Source organism: Mesoplodon mirus, assembly GCF_964341445.2.
Source record: "Mesoplodon mirus genome assembly, chromosome: 13".
Taxonomy (NCBI): Eukaryota; Metazoa; Chordata; class Mammalia; order Artiodactyla; family Ziphiidae; genus Mesoplodon; species Mesoplodon mirus.
The window spans coordinates 20,032,220-20,051,180 of NC_138989.1; the positions used below are offsets into that span (position 1 = coordinate 20,032,220).

At 47.8% G+C, this 18,961-nt stretch overlaps 1 protein-coding gene across 1 annotated transcript in view; it reads left to right on the top strand.

The window, feature by feature from the left end:
• MYO18B (myosin XVIIIB) overlaps positions 1-18,961 on the top strand; it is a 227,522-nt gene that overhangs the window by 108,755 nt on the left and 99,806 nt on the right. The window contains exons 25-31 of the mRNA XM_082641570.1: positions 876-995; positions 1,282-1,390; positions 4,837-4,961; positions 9,489-9,643; positions 13,298-13,421; positions 14,284-14,484; positions 18,203-18,313. Of these exons, the coding sequence (XP_082497696.1) occupies positions 876-995; positions 1,282-1,390; positions 4,837-4,961; positions 9,489-9,643; positions 13,298-13,421; positions 14,284-14,484; positions 18,203-18,313 (945 nt within the window). The remainder of the gene's footprint in view (positions 1-875; positions 996-1,281; positions 1,391-4,836; positions 4,962-9,488; positions 9,644-13,297; positions 13,422-14,283; positions 14,485-18,202; positions 18,314-18,961) is intronic.

Consider the following 18,961-nt stretch of genomic DNA (forward strand, 5'->3'; position numbering starts at 1 on the left):
ACCAAAGCCCTTTGAGGATGAGCGTCTGACCCCAGATCTACTTCTTTTTTGGACCACACCCCTAACACACAGCTACATGATTTCCAGTTTTGATTTCTTTAAAGCAGAGCAAATGGCAAAGAAATTTGAATGCAAAAGCCTAAATTTTTTATTTCTGGTTTTTTCTTTATAGTTTTTGCACCTACACATGTTTGACAGAATTTTAAGAAGCAACTCACTTGTATTTGTTACCTCCAAAGCATTCAGCCTAGTTTTCATGGAAACTCTTTGACCAGTCACATTTTACAGGTTTATGTAATAGCTAATAGTACAGGTAATGGCGGTAAAAGAGTATGAGACATAAACAGGTTGGGAGCACACACAGTCGATACCAGGTGAGCGTGGCTGTCACCTGATAGGGGCAGGTGGACCCTGGGGAACCATGGAGGGGTTTCCTGGCTGAGAGTATACCTGGGGGTTGGGCACCTGTGAGTGTGTCTTACTGAGGGAGCCTGTGGGTTGGTCCAGTGAGATGGCTCCCTGAAGGATGGCTAAAGAGAGTTTCTACTAGAATTAACTGGTTTTTAATTGAGTGCTTACTATGTGCTGGGCACCGTGCTAAGCTTTATGTGGATTATCTCAATTCCCACAACAATTCTATCAGTTATCCCCACCCCGCTAAAGCTGAGAAAACTGAGCATCCGAGAGGCATCCTGCCTAGTTCAGAGTGTTGGGCCAGGAATTCTAACACCAAGACCAGTAAAATTCTAGCATCCATGCTCTTTACCACCTTAAGATCCAGTGATTAGTCCAAGGGTGGTCCTGTGGAGTGTGTGTGGAGGCGGAAGGGCGTGCAGCGCCAGCAAGTAACCCTGCCTTAACCCTCCCCCTCCCAGATTGCTGAGTTGACCGCAGAGCTGGCCGAGGAGCGCTTCAAAGGGGACGTGGCCTGCCACGTGCTGGAGAGTGAGCGGGCAGAGAGGCTGCGGGCCTCCCGGGAAGTTCAGGAGCTAAAGGCGAGTGGTTGGGAGTGCTGGGGGTGGGAGCGGCTGAGCAGAGTGGCTGGGAGAGGCGGGCCTGCCCGCCCCCCCCCCGCCACGTGCTCACATCTGGGATGCATAGGCTTACTGACTCCCATACTCGGAGTCCTGGGGGACATTTGAGTCTTCCTAAGTGTTGGCCTTGAAGGTGTCCTGGGTGAAGACTGTGCAGGGGGTAGGTGGCCAGTACTGGTTTGGAGGCACCTTAGGTGAGATGGCCTCTGTCTAGCTCCAGTTTGAAACCTTGAGGCCTCTCTTCCAGAGCAAGTATGAGCAAGTCCAGAAGAATTTGGGAGAAGTGGAGAAGCAGTTGGAAGAAGCCCAGCAGAAAATTCGCTTGAATGATTTGGAAAGGAATCACACTGGAGGAGGTGAGCCACTGGGACCCATGGGATTAGACGCTGGTGGAAAAGCTGTCCTTTTATTCCATTCATTCACATGTACTGCGCGCTCATGAAGTTCTAGGTGCTGCATTAGGGGCTGAGACGTTGGTGGAGAGAAAGGAACAGTCCTTGCCTTCTCAGCCCAGTGGAAGACACAGGCATTAAACAGATAGTCCAACAATATCCCAAGTAATAAATTATCAGTGTGGCAGGTGCTGTTTAGTAATAATGCAAAGAATGATTTAAAAATATAGTGGTTCTGGGCTTCCCTGGTGGCGCAGTGGTTGAGAGTCCGCCTGCCGATGCAGGGGACGCAGGTTCGTGCCCCGGTCCGGGAAGATCCCACATGCCGCAGAGCGGCTGGGCCCGTGAGCCATGACCGCTGAGCCTGCGCGTCCGGAGCCTGTGCTCCGCAACGGGAGAGGCCACAACAGTGAGAGGCCCGCGTACCGCAAAAAAAAAAAAAAAAAAAAAAAAAAAAAAATAGTGGTTCTATGGATGGGCAAGGCACCCTTATATTTATATGAGTCTTTTTAATATAATTTTTGAGGAAGGCAACTCAGTGGTTAAAAAGTGAAATCTATAAAATCCCATTTCTGGATTTGACTCGATTCCATAGCTTATTAGATGTGTGGCTTTGGGCAAAGACATATTCGGGCCTCAGTTTTCTCTTCTTTCAAATGGATGTAGCCATAGATGATTAATGGAAAGTGTTTAGCCACGTGCATGTTACAGAATGCTGAGTAGCTGTTAGTTACTTTATCATTATTTCTGCTATTACTGATAGCGGGATCATTATCCCTGCTCATCATCCATGGAGCAGCGGCTACTGTCCCCATTTAAAAGTGATGTCAGGCACTTAGCAGTTACTGAATGAATGGAGAGAGGGTGAGAGGACCCCTGAATTGCCCAATGAGAGGTATGTTCAGAGGAGCCAGGGGTTCCTGGTGGTGCCCGCCTTAGACGGTAACGTGGGGACTCGCATCTAATGGTTGGATGGGCAGGATGACATCTTTGTCACCTCCTCTCCCCAGTCTAAATGAGTCAGCTGAGGAGGATTCCCAGCGTGTCGGTCAGCCTTTATGAAACGTTGATACCATTCCTTCAGTGCCCCCAGAGAATCAATGCCCTAGAAACATCAGGGACACTCAGATGAGCCAAGGTCGGAGGTGGTGGAGGAGAGGCAGGGCACACGTGCTTCCTGCTCTCCTCTCGTTATCCTCTCCTCCTGGCTGCCCCCAGGGCAGGCATTTACCAGGGAGGTTAATCCACAGGAGTCTGAGGTTCTCACATACCTGAGACCCAACAAGGCAGGGCCCACGCAGGGAGTGGGGAACGCGTTGGCCCAGAACCGGCACAATTTCCCCAGAAGAACATCAGCTCCAGTTCCATCCCGACTGTGATTTATGTCTGAATGATACTCCCCGGCCATTTGTTTTCCTGTGCAAAGATACGGGAGTTGGACGATGGGGGAAATGCGCTTAGCTCATGAGCACATTAGCTGTGTAGGCTTTCTCCTCGGGATGCTTATTCCAGGGAGCTAATCCACAAATACTTTGTTTTTCATTATGAAAGTAATACATACTCATTACAGAAAGTTTCTAAAGTACAGGAAAGTTGAAAGAAGCAATAAAACGCTTTAATCACACCACTGCAGTGGCACCACAGCCTCTTCTATGGATCAAGGTGGAGTAGAAATTACTAAAAATATATATGTTTTCCCACTATATACATGGTTAAGTATTTAAAGAGAACCTTTTACGGTATGCGTCCAGCACTGAGCCAGACCCTGTTTTGTGTCAGGGGGTGGTTTATAGAAGAATTTTAGTTGGGCCCTGCTCTCAAGGAACTTGCCATGTAAATGGGGAGGTCAGAGAAACCCAGGAAAGATGTGACTGGAAAATGAAGGGCCCACTTACACGTACTGGTGAAGAATGGTGCCCATGGGGAGGGAGGCTGGAGGTGGAAATCAGCCTTGAAGAATGGAGACGTTTCCTCACCTGTTCGTGTTGCCCACTCCCACCCATCTCTGGAGCACAGAGCACACAGGCTGCCTCAGAAATCCTTTCTGCTGCCCCTTCCTTGTGCAGGCTGTGCTGTTTGCTACTTGAGACTTTTTACCTGGTGGGGAGATAGGATTCCTTTCCTACCATGATATTATTTACCTTGATGGAAACTTGAAGAGGCTCTGACTTCTTACAGTTATATCATTCTTCTGTTTTATGTGAGAATCCCTATTGGGGTGAACTCCTACAAGACCTCGGCTCTACCGTCCATTCATCCATCCACGTACCCACCTCTCCGTGCACCCTAACATCCATCCACCCACCTCTCCAGTGAAAGTCATGGAGCGTTTATGATATGCTGGGCATCGTAGTAAGTCCTTTGGACACAATCATGAACAAAACAGAGTTTGCTGCCCTTATGAGTTTGAGTCCTCTTCTGGATTTCCTTAAGTTCCTTTATGAGACTACTGGTCATGCTGTGTTGAAGCTGAATTTTTACATGTTTGTCTCCACAAGTAGATACTTCAGAAGATAGAATGGTTTCTTATTCATGATCCCTTGTGCCTGGTATGGAGTAGTGTGCCCAGTGAGTGTTTGGATGGATGGAAGGTAGATGGAACAGTGGATGATGGATGGGTGGATGGATGGAGAAGTGGATGGGTCTGTATCTTAAACTGTCTATTTGTGCAGTCTTGTCCACATCTCCATTACCTTAAAGGATGTTACTCTATTATTCAGTTAAAAGATATCACAACTTACCGTAGCCTGTTCTCTTCAGCCAAACAGTTTTCATCACACCAGCAAATGATTTTTTTTAGTTTTTTACCAAATCAAGGGATTGTTTTGCTATCACATACAGACATCTTGCGACTAGTATGTCTGTGGCTCTTCATTTAATAGACACTTTAATTATTGCTCATTGGTTTATTTGTTAATTAATTCAACCAACAGTCACTGATTTTATACTCTTGTCACCCAGTGTGGTAGGCCAGTAGGATGACTCCAGTTGGTGAACTTGTGTTACCATGTGGGGGGGAACGGCTGTGTGTGTGGGACTCTTCTAGAGGGTGTGGAGAAACCCACAAATGACTAAAACAGTTCCCCTACCCTCAAAAATTATGGACTTTCCTTGGGGAAAAAAAGGTCTTTGCACACTTGTAGAGAAATTTAACAGTATACGATGACCAAGCTTAAAATAGTGAGTGGTCAATAACATTAGACACCTGGAGGTAGTCAGGGCAGGCTGCCTGGAGGAAGTGGTTTTTAAAGCTTGGACTTAAAGTGGGATTTCCTAATCTGAAGCCTGAGGTCGAGCCTCAGGAATTCTATTAACACTGTGAAATTGTGCACAAAGAGCTAAGACCGTGGGAGAGAACCACCCTCGTTCACTGAGCCTCCCGTCCTGGCCTCTCTGACTCTGTTAAACAGCAGACGAGTGGCAGATGCGCTTCGACTGTGCTCAGATGGAGAACGAGTTCCTCAGGAAGCGTCTCCAGCAGTCCGAGGAGAGGCTGGACTCGGAGCTGGCGTCTAGGAACGAGCTGGAGCAGAAGGTAAGGCGGGGGAGAGATAGTCTGGGTTGCAAAAGTGGCAGCAATTGGGCAGGGTCTCACCTCCCTCTTCAGGATGTTGGCTGAACCCAGGAAGGGAGAGGGCATCACCTGTTCCGTGCTTCTCCACCTCCACTGATATTACATATGCAGGTCGCTATGGGATATGGGTGATAGTTTCTCTACATGCGAATGTTCTACACTGTGGACTAAAGAACATGAAAGTGAGCTCGGGATACCTGAGTTCCAGTTCCCTTTCTGCTCTGACCTTGTGGAAAGCACTTTTACCTTTTGGGTCTCAGGTTTCTCATCCGTTTCTGCTCTGACCATGTGGAAAGCACTTTTACCTTTTGGGTCTCAGGTTTCTCATCCGTAAAATGTAATGTGCTCTTAAAATAGTCAAATGATATCAGCCCCCATTGCCTCTAGTCTAACCTGCCACCTCCATCTCTCGTCTAGATCAGAGCAACAGCCTCCTAACTGGTCTCATTGTTTCCAGCCTCTCCCCTCAACCACACAGCAGCCAAGGGATCTTTCAGCATCACTTTCAGATCGTTCTGTTATCGCAAGTTAGACTGACCATCGCTGGGAATTGTTTGCCTGTGTGTTCTGTAAATTTTGATTGTGAGTTCATCTTCCACAGGCGCCTCCCACACACCAGCCCCACATAGTCTGCATTGTAGATGTTCCTTTTTTCCCTTCTGACTCTTGTGGTGAGATTTTATGTGTCTTTAGCTTTTTTTTTTTTAATTGAGTCTATCTTATTTGAAAAAATTTAAAAACCTTTTTATTGATTTTAAATGGAGTCTTATGTTTTTGGATGTGTTCCTCTTAGAGGAAGCACTTTTGCACTTTTTCTTCTGCAGCAGCCCCCGAGGTTATGCTAAATAAATTCTGCATTTCAGATTTCTGCAGCATGTCCAAAGTGTCAGGCTGAGCTTTGAACCCACATGAGGCACAGACCTGGGGTTTTGATTTCTCACGGGAATCCTTTCTCCCTGACTGGGAGCCAGAGTGGCAGCAAGCATTCTTACCACCTTCCAGGCCATGGGTGGAGTTTTCCTTGCCCCCTGTCACATAGGTGCAGCTCTTTCAGGATCCTGGCTTAGTGTAAGGGTCTTCCTTCCAGGCTCCCACCTTCCATGGCCCCAAGGCCTTGTCTCCTGTCTCCCTCTGGGCATTTGAACACAGCCTCTATCATTAGGGATATTTCTGGATCTTTCTGCCGCTCTTCTCCTCCCCCACCTTGACTGCCATAGTGTTAGCATCTACCATGAGTGTTCTTATTTTGTGTCCTCTGCATTTCTGACATCCTACAGTTTCCCTTTTTTTTCTTGAAAGTGCAGCTGGACATTACAAATATAATGTAACCTTGTCTGGCATGTCTAGGTGAAAGTAGTTTGGCCTCTGTTTTGCATTGTCTCCAACCACTGCTAGTCTGCATTCTACCCAGTCTACACTTTACCCTGGGGTGTGCTGATAAACTGTCGCTCTAAAAACAGACCCTGATATGTAGTGTTTGCCAGTTGCCAATTTCCGTGGTGTAAATGTTCCCACTATGGCCAGTTTCAGGCTCCCACTGTGATGTCACTGAATGTGGAACTGGGAAGAGATGTGCAGAATCAGCTCTTGTAAGTTGGTAGGAGACAGCTCCAGCACACCACTGAGTCCAACCAACTCAGTTGTTTAAGGCTCACAGGAAAATTGAGAGGAAGGTACAGAGGTTTCCCATCTACCCGCTATCCCTACACTTGCATAGCCTCCCCCATTATCAACATCCTCCACCAGAGTGGGACATGTGTTACAATTGATGAACATTCATTGACCCATCACTAAAGACTGTAGTTTGCTGTAGTTTACATTAGGGTGTACCCTACTGTCATATATTCTATGGGTTTGGACAAATGTATAAGGACATGTATCCATATTATAGTTTCATACATAATAGATTCACTGCCCTAAAAATCCTCTGTGCTCCATCAGTTTACACTTGCCCCCAACCTCTGGCAAGCACTGATGTTTTTACTGTCCCCATAGCTTCACCTTTTCCAGAATGTCATGTAGTTGGAATCATACCATATGCAGCCTTTTGAGATTGGCTTCTTTCACTTAGGAATATGCATTTGAGGTTCCTCCACACCTTTTCATTTATAGCTTGATAACTCATTTCTTTTTAGCTCTGAATAATATTCCATCATCTGGACGTATCACAGTTCATTTATCAATTCACCTACTGAAAGACATCTCAGTTACTTCCATGTTTTGTCAGTAAATATCCATGTGCAGGTGTTTATGTGGATGTAAGTTTTCAGTGCCTTTGGGTGAATACCAAAGTACATGGTTTCTGGATCAGATGGTAAGAGTATGTCTAGTTTTGTAAGAAGCCATCGCACTGTCTTCCAAAGTGGCTGCACCATTTTGCCTTCCCATCAGCAATGTGTAAGAGTTCCTGTTGCTCCACATCCTTGTCAGCATTTGGTGTTGTCAGTGTTCTGGATTCTAGTCATTCTAATAGGTGTGTAGTAGCATCTTGTTTTAGTTTCCCTGATGACGTAAGGTGTGGAACATATTTTCATATTCTTATTTGCCATCAGTAGCCTTCTTTGGCGAAGTGTCTGTTAAGGTCTTTGGCTGTTTTTTATTTGAGTTGTTTGTTTTCTAATCAATTGGATTTTAAGAGTTCCTTGTATATTGGGGGTAAGTTCTTTATCAGATATGTCTTTTGCAAATATTTTCTTCCTGTCAGTGGTTTTTCATTCTCTTGATAATGTCTTTTGCAGAGCAGAAATGTTTAGTTTTAATAAAGTCCAGCTTATAAATTCTTTCTTTAATGGGTTGTGCCTTTGGTGTCATATCTAAAAAGTCATTGCCAAATCCAAGGTCATCAAGGTTTTCTCTGATGTTATCTTCCAGGAGCTTTATAGTTAGTTTTGCATTTTACATTTACGTCTGTGATCCATTTTAAGTTCATTTTTGTGTAAAATCTCTGTCTAGATTCATTTTTTTTTGCATGTGGATGACCAGTTGTTTCAGCACCATTTGTCGAAAAGATTGTCTTTGCTTCACTGTATAGCATTTGCCTCTTTGTAAATAATCGACTGACTGTATTTCTGTGGGTCTTTTTCTGGACTCTCTATTCTGTTCCATTGCACTTTTTTTTTTCCCCTTCTTCCAAAGAGCCTTATTCTTTCTCACCTCTGGGCCTTTGCATATGCTGTTTCCTTTTCCTAGAACACTTTCTTTCCCTACCTAGATATCTCCAACAAACCTTAAGATCTCAGCTTAAATGTCCTTCCCTCCAGAAAATCTTCCCTGACACAGATGGGGTTGGGTGCCCCTGAATTATTTCCCCAGATATAAGCTTCATCATGCTGTGTTGTAATTATCTGCTTACTTCTTGGTGTCCCCATTAGAGGTAAGCACAATAAGAGTTGAAGTCATATTTCCTGTCCCGCTATTTTATGTGTGTGTGTGTGTGTGTGTGTGTGTGTGTGTGTGTATGTGTATTTCCTCACTGTGAGAGAAAAGTATCATGGAATCAACTTGCAGAGGTGGGCCAGGATGAGATCACACAGGATTTTATAAACAGTGGAAGTGAGGCTCGCTGGAGATGGTTTTAGGGGTCACTTCCAAGATGGACATTGTATCATGATCCTCAGAAGACATAGATAACCAGCGAGGGACAGCCACAGGGGAACAGCCCAGTTCTTTTATAACAAATTATAAAGTCGGGTCAGCCTCCCCAAGGAAGGAGGGATACTCATGCTACATTAAAAAGTAATAAAAGTGCAACCTTTTTCTGAGCAGCAGAATATATGAAAACATCCCATTTGCCTTCAAATACTGAATTTAGAATTACAGGCTTCATTAACTCAGCGTTTCGCTTATTTAAAGCAATTCTTTAATGAGGCCGTTTCTTCAAAGCGAGTGTGCTGAGTTGCCCTCTCTCCCAGATCTAAACTAGGACATTTGGGAGGGTGTTTCCTGGAGGAAGATGCAAGTGCCGTGGCTTTTCTGTTTGTTTCCAGCAGCGCGTGTCCCTGTGGAAGTCAGCCCATCTCAAGTGCCAGTTACTGCCCTGACCTTTAGAGCCTGTCTCAGGGGTTTCCTGGTCAGATTTTCTCCATGTGCCATTTTGGCTGCTTCGTGGCTGATGCTCATGCGTCTCCCCAGATTATGCCCACTGATGGGGATATCAGTTATGCATAGTCCTCAAGGGGCTGTCGAGTTGAGGCAGGGCATGTAAAGAATCTGGGGGCACACTGGCAGGAGGATTATTGAGGAAAATTAAAAACCCCAAGAGAATGATAGACACCCCCGCCCCGTTTTATCCCTGAGCAAACTGAAGCTCAGAAAAGTAGCTTCCTCATGGTGACACAGGTGAAAAGTGGTCAGGACAGGGTCGCTCCAGCCCCCGTGCCTATTCTCTTCCCATTACACTCACACTGGAAACAGCAGCTACTTGACCTAGAAAGTAGGGGGCAGTGCGGCGCTGACAGAGGTGGCTGATTGGTTCTACTCCTCCCACAGCTTGGGGAGCTGCAGAGTGCTTACGAGGGGGCCAGGAGGATGGCCCAGCAGCTGAAGAGGAAGTGCCACCATCTGACCTGTGACCTGCAGGACACCCACTTCCTGCTGGAGAACCAGCAGAGCCGAAACCACGAGCTAGAGAAGAAGCAGAAGAAGTGAGTCGCGTTCCACGTCATCACCTGGGTGCTGGGGTCTTCTGGGGTCTCCGGATTCTTCCAGACCCCTCCACTTCAGTCAGGGCTCTTCATCCATGGAGCCTACCATCCTTGTTCTGCTCTAATTTTCCTCTCTCTCCCCTCACACGTTCCTGTATCGTTCTCCCAAGAATCCAGCAAGAAATAATTCTTTTCTGTTATCCAGTCTCAGCTCTATTACCAACTGACCATGTGAGCTTGGGGAACTTGCTTGGCCTCTCTGGGCCTCCGCATCCCCACTTATCAAGTGTAGAGTTCGTTGTGGAGGGCAAAGACAGCCTGGCCTGGTGGTTAGGGGTGCAAGTGCTGGTTCAAGTCCCAGCTGGGCCTCTTCCTAGTTGTGTGACCTTGGACAAGTCATTCAACCCTTCTCAGCCTGGTTCTTCTCCTTAGGTGGAGCGCCCCCCTGGTGGTGAAGACTAGATGATACAGTTGGTAGATCCCGCAGGACTAGAGTCTGGTTCCTATTCCCACTGTCGAAAATGGAGAGGAGGCCAAAAACTTGAGTCAGTGCCCTTTTCATTTGAAGTTTAGACTCTCAGCTCACGTGAGCAGTTCTGGCAGGGACCGGGCTTTGTGCACAAACAAGATGCCAGTCTTGAATCTGCACACTGGTCCCCGTGCTTGCTTTCCACCGGTACTGTCACAGGTTTCTGTGGGTGGGGCCTAGACCAGGAGCCCAGGTTTACACTCACAGGCCTCCCTACGTGCGACCTCAGTCCTGGGGTGCCTTCATCCCTGGACTCCTTGGTTGTGTCCAAAGCTCTTCAACTCACCTGGTGAGGGTAAAGGTGTGCAGGGGTCTTGTTCTGAGCCAGATAAGCCTTAATGGAAACTTCCTAGGCGGCAAATAGATGAAATACAGCCTCGTTGAGAAGGTCCAGGATAAAAATACAGAAAAGCCTTGCTTTGTGTGCCAGAATGTGGTTTTGCCGAGGTTGCCTATTTCCAACAGGTAGCAAGCTGAGTTATATTTCCGTGGGACTGGCACAGGTTTTGAACTTGATCTGCATTAAATATTGTTTCTCTCATTTACCTTTGAGCTTTCCTGAGCTGGCTCCTTCATTTGGGGGGGAAAAAAGCTCTTTGGGGTGTTATTAGTACGCCCCCCAAAACGAGAGAAGTTTATTCTCTTCTCGCTGAGAGCTGACTCTGTTTCCTTTTCCACCTTCCCATGGGTGCTCTGGCTAAGCCTTGTCCTTGCAGTGGGGAGAATGGCTTAGTCCCACCTTGGTCATTTCCTGGGTGACCTTGTCAAGTGACACTACCTGTCTGGGCTAGACAGTGACTGATGTTTCAGAGCCGTCCTTGGACTTAAGCAGGCCACCTGGTGCTGAAGAGGGGCTCTGACAGACCCCCATCTGTAAATTGAGAAGTGAGACTCCATCACCCCTCAGATTTCTGCCAGCTGTGACAATTCTGGCCTTTATCTGTGGGTTCCACTTCTGAGAGGCCTTATGAGGGGATTTCAGATTTCTGATGGGTGGCAGGGGTCAGGGTTCTGCCCTTGGAGTTTATGCAGCCAGAAAATTCCATCTCTCTGGTCTTTCCTGTGATCGACCCCCTTGGGCAGAATCCTTCATTCCAGGTCCTCAAGAACCTCCCCATGATGGCCACCGGGAAAGTCCCCATTTCATCCTACTTACATTTCTTCTTCTTAAGGCTTAACCTGCCCTGTCATGCTCCCTACTCCACTACCGTATCTTCGCAGAAGCTAATTTATGTTTTGATGCTCATTGCAAATAGCAGCCATTACCTTTCTAGGCGGGCTAGCATTTTAGCAGGGAGCCCATAAGGGAGTAGAAGTCTCTGTCTAACGGTGGAAATTCAGGCAGAATGCCTTTGGTGAGGGAGAGATCTAGAAGTTAGTGTTACTTTCTCACACCTCTTTAAGCTTAATTGAAGTGTAGATGCAGCTGCCTCCTTAGTTTGCTGGGCTCTGGGTGGAGGGATGTCTCCATGCTGATAGAGTTCCCTGCCCCACCTTGGCTTCTAAGTTCAGAGTGGCCCAGAACAGCTCCATTTGAGGTTGGCTTCTTGTTGCCATGCTTATTCATGGGTCACAAAGCTCAGTTCCGAGGGCTGATGGAGCTCCCAGCTGCTTCCACAGGGAAAAGGCCTGTGCTGGAGCCACAGGAGGTTGGACCCCCAGCCCGCTCCTAGTGGGGTGAAGGGTGTGAGTCCCTCTGGCCTCAGGCAGTTCGTCGGTCAGTGTGTTCCAAAAGTTAGGGTCTGTTGGAGACATTCTTTGGCGTCAGGTGGCCCAGTAAGGACTCCTTTAAAACATTCATCACTGTCTGGCCCCCACTGTCTTTCCTTCCCTGTTCCAGGGCATGAACAGGTAGATGGGGGACCAGCTAAATCAGCAGAGAAGCTGGCTCAAACCCACTTTGGGATTTTGGCTGAATCACTTCACCTCTCTGAACTTCAGTTTTCTCTTGTACGGAATGGTTATAATGTGTTTCTTACTGAATTGTTATAAGGACCCCATGGATCCCAGCTCAGAGCCTGGCACTTTGGGATTGCTGGACCATTATCATCATCAGAGTGTTGCCATTTCAGAGGCAGCCAATAGTGCCTCTTGAATGATGTCACCAACAGCCAATCAGAAAACCTCTGGGCCCTTCCAACAGTAGGCCTCCCTCATATGACCTGTAGTTGGCTCTTTCAGGAGTCTTGAGGCTTTGAATGACCATCTGGCGTTAGGGGACATTGGATAATCTTGTAACAAGGGAGACCTTCTTCTCACCAAGGCCAAAACCCCATGCCCAGTTCAGCCATCTGGCCACACCCAGTTCCCTGGAGCATGTGGCCTTTCTGTGTGGGCTGAGGGCAAGTGACCAAAGTCACATCTTACTGAGGCTTGTCAGAGCCTCTGCCAGTTTCCTCGCCTGTGACAGGGACAGAGGCTGATGAGTGGAATGATGTCCAGTCCAAGAAGCACTTCCCACCCAGTGGTCACCATCGTGGAGGGGCAGGTGCCCTCCAAAGTAGGTACTTCCTAATTCCCCGACGGCCCCCATAGGACTGTCCAGTCTCTGTGTTGTCTGCTTAGGAACCAAATGAAGACAAGATGGAATGTATAACTGTCCAGCATTCAATCAGTAATAACCATGCTCTAATATGGCTAATGAGTGCATGAGCCCCACAGTATCATGCACAATATGAAATGTTGAATATCCCTTGTTTGTGCTGATAAATATATTCATGTACCAATCAATGGATGTTAGATGCCAAACCTGGGCCTTGTAGAATTAAAGGTCCTTGGCATATGTCAGCAAACCTGATAGGTTAGTTTTTTCTATATATATATATGTTCTTTGTTCTTATTCTCTATTTGTATAGTTTTATTCTATTTTTATTTTTGTGTATGTGTTTTTATCACATTTTAAATAAGTGTCCGGTATTTTTGTGGAGACTATAAACCCTCAGCGTTGCTCTCTGGTGTTCAGGATTCCTACCCCACATCCACAAACCCTCCATCATTTAATTCTCTTTCTCTCCTTAGCGGTTCTCAGCAAGCTAACTGCCTCTCTCCAGCACCCGCCTTCCCTCCCCCGCCCCCGGCCCAGGCACACCCACCTCGGGGCCGTGACCCGTGTTCTGCTCTGACAGGTTTGACATGCAGCTGGCCCAGGCCCTGGGAGAGTCCGTGTTTGAGAAGGGCCTCCGCGAGAAAGTGGCCCAGGAGAACACCACCGTCCGGTGCGAGCTGGGCAAGCTTCAGCAGCACCTGAAGGTGAGGGGCGGGGGCACAGCGCCCCCCTGGCTCTTGGTTGCTGGGTCTCAGGAAACCCCTCGTGCACCTGCTGCAGATGGTGTGGGGCGAGAGCTCTGCGTGTGGCCGTCCCGGTTGGCCAGTGCCGGCGTCATGGAGCCCAGCACGCCTGAATCAACAAACCGTGGGTGGCAGGTGATGGATAAGCAGGCCTCCCTAGCTCCACGTCCCTCAGGATCTTGCTTCAGTCACCTGCCTGACTTCCGAGCTGCCCACCTGGGCGCGGGGAGAGGCTTGGCTCAGGATGAGTTAGCTATAGACCCAGCTAGGGGCAGTGCCCTGTCCCCTGCAGGTGCCAGTGCAGAGGGATTTGATTAAAATACGACACAGGCACCTCCCTCAGCTGCTCCTCCAGGCCTGCTGTGGCTCCCTGTTGCTCTGGGAGAACCTCTGCACCTCTTAGCCTGGCAGGCAGCTCCTTCATAATGTAGCCCAAACTTCTTTCACCCTGGAGCTGACTTTCTAACCTGGAAGAGTCATGCCTGGCCACTTGGCTTCCCTGCTCCAACATCTGAGGCCCACCCTTGGCAGGTACACAGCTTTCAAATGGGGCAAACACCTCCTGTTGGTGCTTTGAGGTCTAGCTCTAGGGGCAAGGGCGTTGCTTCCCACAGACTCCCCACCCCAGCCTGTCTGAGCCGTCCCAGGGAAGGGCCCTTGGCGTCCCGCAGGGGGCGTGGCGGGGGGCCGCGAGATCCAGGTGGAGGTGGCAGTGGAGATGACGTGCACTAAACAGTGGAAAGCGCCCTCCCGCAGGTTGTAGAGGTGTCCCGGGGGAGCAGGAGTATGGTCACGTGACTTCGGATCTCTGCCCACTTTGTAGCAAAAGGAGCAAGAAACCTTGCAGCTGAAGCAGGAGGTGGAGATGCTGCAGGCCCAGAAGCAGGAGCTGCTGGGGTCACCCTCTCTGGGGGAGAATTGCATTGCGGGCTTGAAGGAGAGGCTCTGGAAGCTAGAATCCAGTGCCCTCGAGCAAGAGAAAATCCACAGCCAGCAGGAAAACACCATCAAGCAGCTGGAGCAGGTAGGAAGGTCCTGTCCAGGGCGATGCCCTGCCCCATGCTGACTCCAGTGCAGAAGGCTGTTATCAAAATACGACACAAGCGCCTCACTCAGCTGCTCCTCATCCTTCTGTGGCTCCCTAGTACCCCAGAGAACCTCAACCCCCCTAGGTCTGACATTCAGACCTTTCATGACGTAGCCCCCTCCTACCATCCTGCAAGCATCAATGTCAGCTCCTCCGAGAAGCTTGCCCTGATCTCCTTGAAAACAACCCCACCTCCACGCCGCTCCTTAGCCATTTGGTTCTTCTTCATAGCACCTGCCATCATATGCCATAGTGCTTTAAAAAAATGTGCTCAATGCTTCTCTCCCCCGTTAGGATATAAGTTTCAGGGAAGCAGGAGGACTTTTTGGTTGATCTTGCTTATCAGGGCATCCCCAGAGCCTGGAATGAGGCCGGTGCATAGTTGGTACTCATTGAATAACTGTTGACCCAATATCTGGTGTTTACTGAGCACCGTCTGTGTACCAGACTCAGCCCTAAGCTCTCCTCACATCTCACCTCATCAATCTCCACAAGAAATTGATATGCTGAGATATTAGTATTATCCCCACTTTACGGATGTGGAAACTGAGGCTCAGGGACAGGGAGAAAATGGCAGGGACTGGATTTGAAGCCTGCGCCATCTGACTCCACAGTGCCTCGGATACCTGTGCTGTGCACAGCCTCCAGGGACATGGGAGCCCTGATCTTTGGAAAATGCAAAATAACTGAGGGGAATAAGGCAGGAATCCAGTACTCTAGTACCAGCCCCCTCAACGAAGCACCTGATGAATATTTTGTCTGCTTGTTTGTTTATATGCCCAACTCCTTCCCCAAAGAATTCGAGGCAGCTTATAAGATGTATGCATAATAAAATAGAAAAATAAGCCAAACCAGAAAAACACAATTTAAAACCGGTGCTAAGGAACGGTGGTGTGGTGAATGAATAAGCAGACACGCAGAACATACGATCTTACACACTTAATAGGTTTAGCTCTAAAATTCCTGGTGGCCAGAGAGAAAAAGGAAGTGTGAGTTACATGCTTTTTTATCATCCCCAAGATAAAAACAAGCTACGTTTTCAAGGGGAAGCAAGGCTTTTCTTGATGCTTAGTTCTAAAAAAATTTCTCATGTGGGATTTCATAAGGGGTAATTATGTTGAAATGGTTTTAAGGTTGGAACTCCTTTTTCAAGAACATCTGACCAGGCAGCACGAATACGTAAAAGCAAATAAACTGAGCTGCTCTGGTGAAGTGGGGTGAGGGAGTGGGGGCGGTCGGGGGGAGGCTGGGGTGCTGGCCCTTGCTTCTCACTTATGCCCCCTCCATCGGGATGGAGTCTGCTGAGTATTGAGACATGGATGTGGCAGGCGTGGAGGGACAGTCTGGAGTGGTTCAGAAAACAGCGTCTCTACTCACTCAGTCAAACCCATATTTATTAAGCACCTACTGTGTGCCAGGCACAGGGTGGATGCTAGGGAAGCAGCTGTAAGCAAGACGAATGTGGTCTCCGCTCTGCTGAAGGTTATAGTTATGCTGAGTGTTATGGGAAGGTTTAACTTGCAGATCTGGTTTGGGGAGCAGGTTTGGAACAGTCAGGGAAGACTTCCTGGAGGAAGTGATATTTACTGAAGCTGAAAGCCGAAGGATGAGTCTGAGTTGGCTGACGAGGAGAGTTCCAGGCAGGGGGGACAGCCAGTGCAAAGGCCTGGAGGCAGGGGAGTCACGTGGCATTTAAGGAACTGCAAGATGATCACATGCAGATGGGGTCTGTGTGATGTTAGGCAAGCCCCCTGTTTTCTCTAGATTTTAGTCTCCTCATCTGTACAATGAAGTCAGAGCCTTGTCAACCCCCTAGCCTCCCCCTAACCCCAGCTGTGAATCTGTGAAGGTTCATGAAGGAGCTGGGATATCTGTGCAGGTTGTTCTGGGACGTAGAGGGTAGAACAGCGTCACAAAGCAACCCAGAGTCAAGAATAGAGTGAGCACTTTGGAAAGTTGTGTTACCTCTTGAAAATGCCACCAGGGGACCACTCGGCGCTCGGAAGCAGAAATGTGCTACAGTGACCTCAGGGACCCGAGGCTGAATGCAGCTTCCCAGTACCACCGTCAGCTTACACAGGAGGCGAAGCTGACTCAACCCTTTCATCCATCTTCAGCTTCACCCATCACCTCACACTGCACTGGGCTATTGTAGACATCCAGGAGATATTTATTGATTACAACATAGCACTTTTTCCAGGAAATTTTATGTTAACTCATATAAGCTTGACATAAATGGTATTGCAGATGTCAGGAGTGTCCAAGAGGCTAGGAAAAAGATGAAAAAGAAAGATTACGTTTACTTGCTTTAAATGCTCCTCATTTTGGATTATCTTCCCATAACCTCTGTCATTTTAAAGGAGGCGGGGAAGGAAGTTGGCATTTAAAGTGAGCCTGCTTTCTGCCGGGAGCTGCAATAGGGGCTCTGAGGCACACCATTCTTCTTCCACCTCACCACAGTCCTATGTAGTAGAGAATATCATTAACGTTGGGAAAGACCACAGTTGTCTTTTTTCGACTGTGTGTCCATGTTAGAGAGGCAGCCATTGTAGCCTCATGAAAGCTTGCTGTGAGGTGCCAGGTCAGAGTAGCAAATGGTCAGGACGTTGTAGTTTCTACAGTCTGACCCTCTGCACTGGTGGGTTCCATGCTGCTCCATGACCAACAGCACTGAAGAGGATAGATCAATGAAAGCTTAACAGTATAGGTTCCTGAGGCCCGTATCCTGGAGATTCTGACCCAATAGGTCTAGAGTGAAGCCCTGGAATTGAAATTTTTTTAAAAAAAAGCACCAGGTAATTCTAATATGCCACAAAACTTAACAAGCAAGAGCTTGGATCAGTCTCTCAATTATGAAAATCAAGAAAGTAAACTCTTGAACTAGAATTGGGTCCCATGACTTCTGCCTCCAGTTCTAGAGCCTTTTATGTAAGATGGCACAGCTTAAACATCACACGCAGCTCTTTTCCTGCCCTGAGCAGGTGGTGGAGGCTCTCATTGAAAAGGCTCATCTCCTTAATGGGAACACAGTTCTTGGTTATGTCAGGCTTCCGGGAAGGGAGGGGCCAATCCTTACTCTGTTTTCAAAATAATGGGGAAAGAAAATGTAATCTTTTTGTGCCAGGCGTTGTGCTAAGTGCTTTATATGTCATCTCATTTAAATCTCACAAATGTATTTTAAGAAGGCTGTTTTCTACAGAGCAAGGTAACTTAATCAAAGGCAAAGTGAATTGTCAAGGTAGCATCTTGGGCAAGTTATCTCCCTCTCCAGGATTTCCTGTCTTCATAAGTAAACTTTTATTCTACCATCCATTCACCCACCTATCCGCCCATCTAGAAGAACTTCCCTGATGCCTGCTCCAGGGATGACAAATTCGTTTCATCCTGAGAGTGTTGAACGGGCCAAAATGATATCTAAACTCAGTGGCAAAGAGTGTGATTGATTCGTGACGTTATGTTATGACCACAGAAGGGATAGAGGCAGTATTGGGGCTATTTATCTACCATTGCTGACCTCCCTGGGTGCCTGGGGTGGGATGGGAGGGGATAACTTGACTCTCATCCATGCAGTCCCAAAATGAAAAGTGCAGCTGAAATGCTAAGAACGACATGGATGGTGTGGGTCACCCTCACGCGCTGTCCTTGCCGCCCCCAGCTCCGCCAGCGGTTTGAGCTGGAGATTGAACGGATGAAGCAGATGCACCAGAAGGACCGAGAGGACAAGGAGGAGGAGATGGAGGACATCCGCCAGTCCTGCCAGAAGCGGGTATGTGAGTCACGAGCACAGCTGTGTCCTGGGGTCCCGGCAGGGTCAGTCTGGGTACCTCATCCTTAGAGTGAGGGGAATCCCAGGGCCTGGGGACGGTCTCTTCAACCACCTGAGACCTTAGCTTCCTCAGTGCTTTCAAGGGTGCTGGAGCAGACCTACCTGTCCTAACTACGATGCTCTGAAACTGTCTAGCATAATTACCCCAAGATTTCTACCAAGAGCCCACAGTGCCATGTGACTGATGCTTTGGGTAAGGATTTATGTGTTTCAAGAAAGGGACCAGTCCCTTCTGGCTGTTTGCCTTACAAATCATTTCTTACATTTTATCCAAGCTCTTTGCAGACATTTCAGACAGTGTGTAAGAAGGCAGTAAACCCTTGAAATCTTACCACCAAGGCACCATCATTATTACTATTTTTAAATGTTCTTTCCTCTTGCTCTTTCATTGTACCCACACGTGCATATTTGTAGAGATATCGTTTTACCTAAATGGGGTCATGCTGCTTTGAAGCCTGCTGTTTTCACTCAGAAGTTTGTCCTGGGCCTCCTCTCATGTCAGTAAATGCAGATCTAATTTACATGTTTAATGGCTTATAAAAGTATTCCACCTTAGGCATGTGCTCTCATTAATTCTCTTGTCATTGG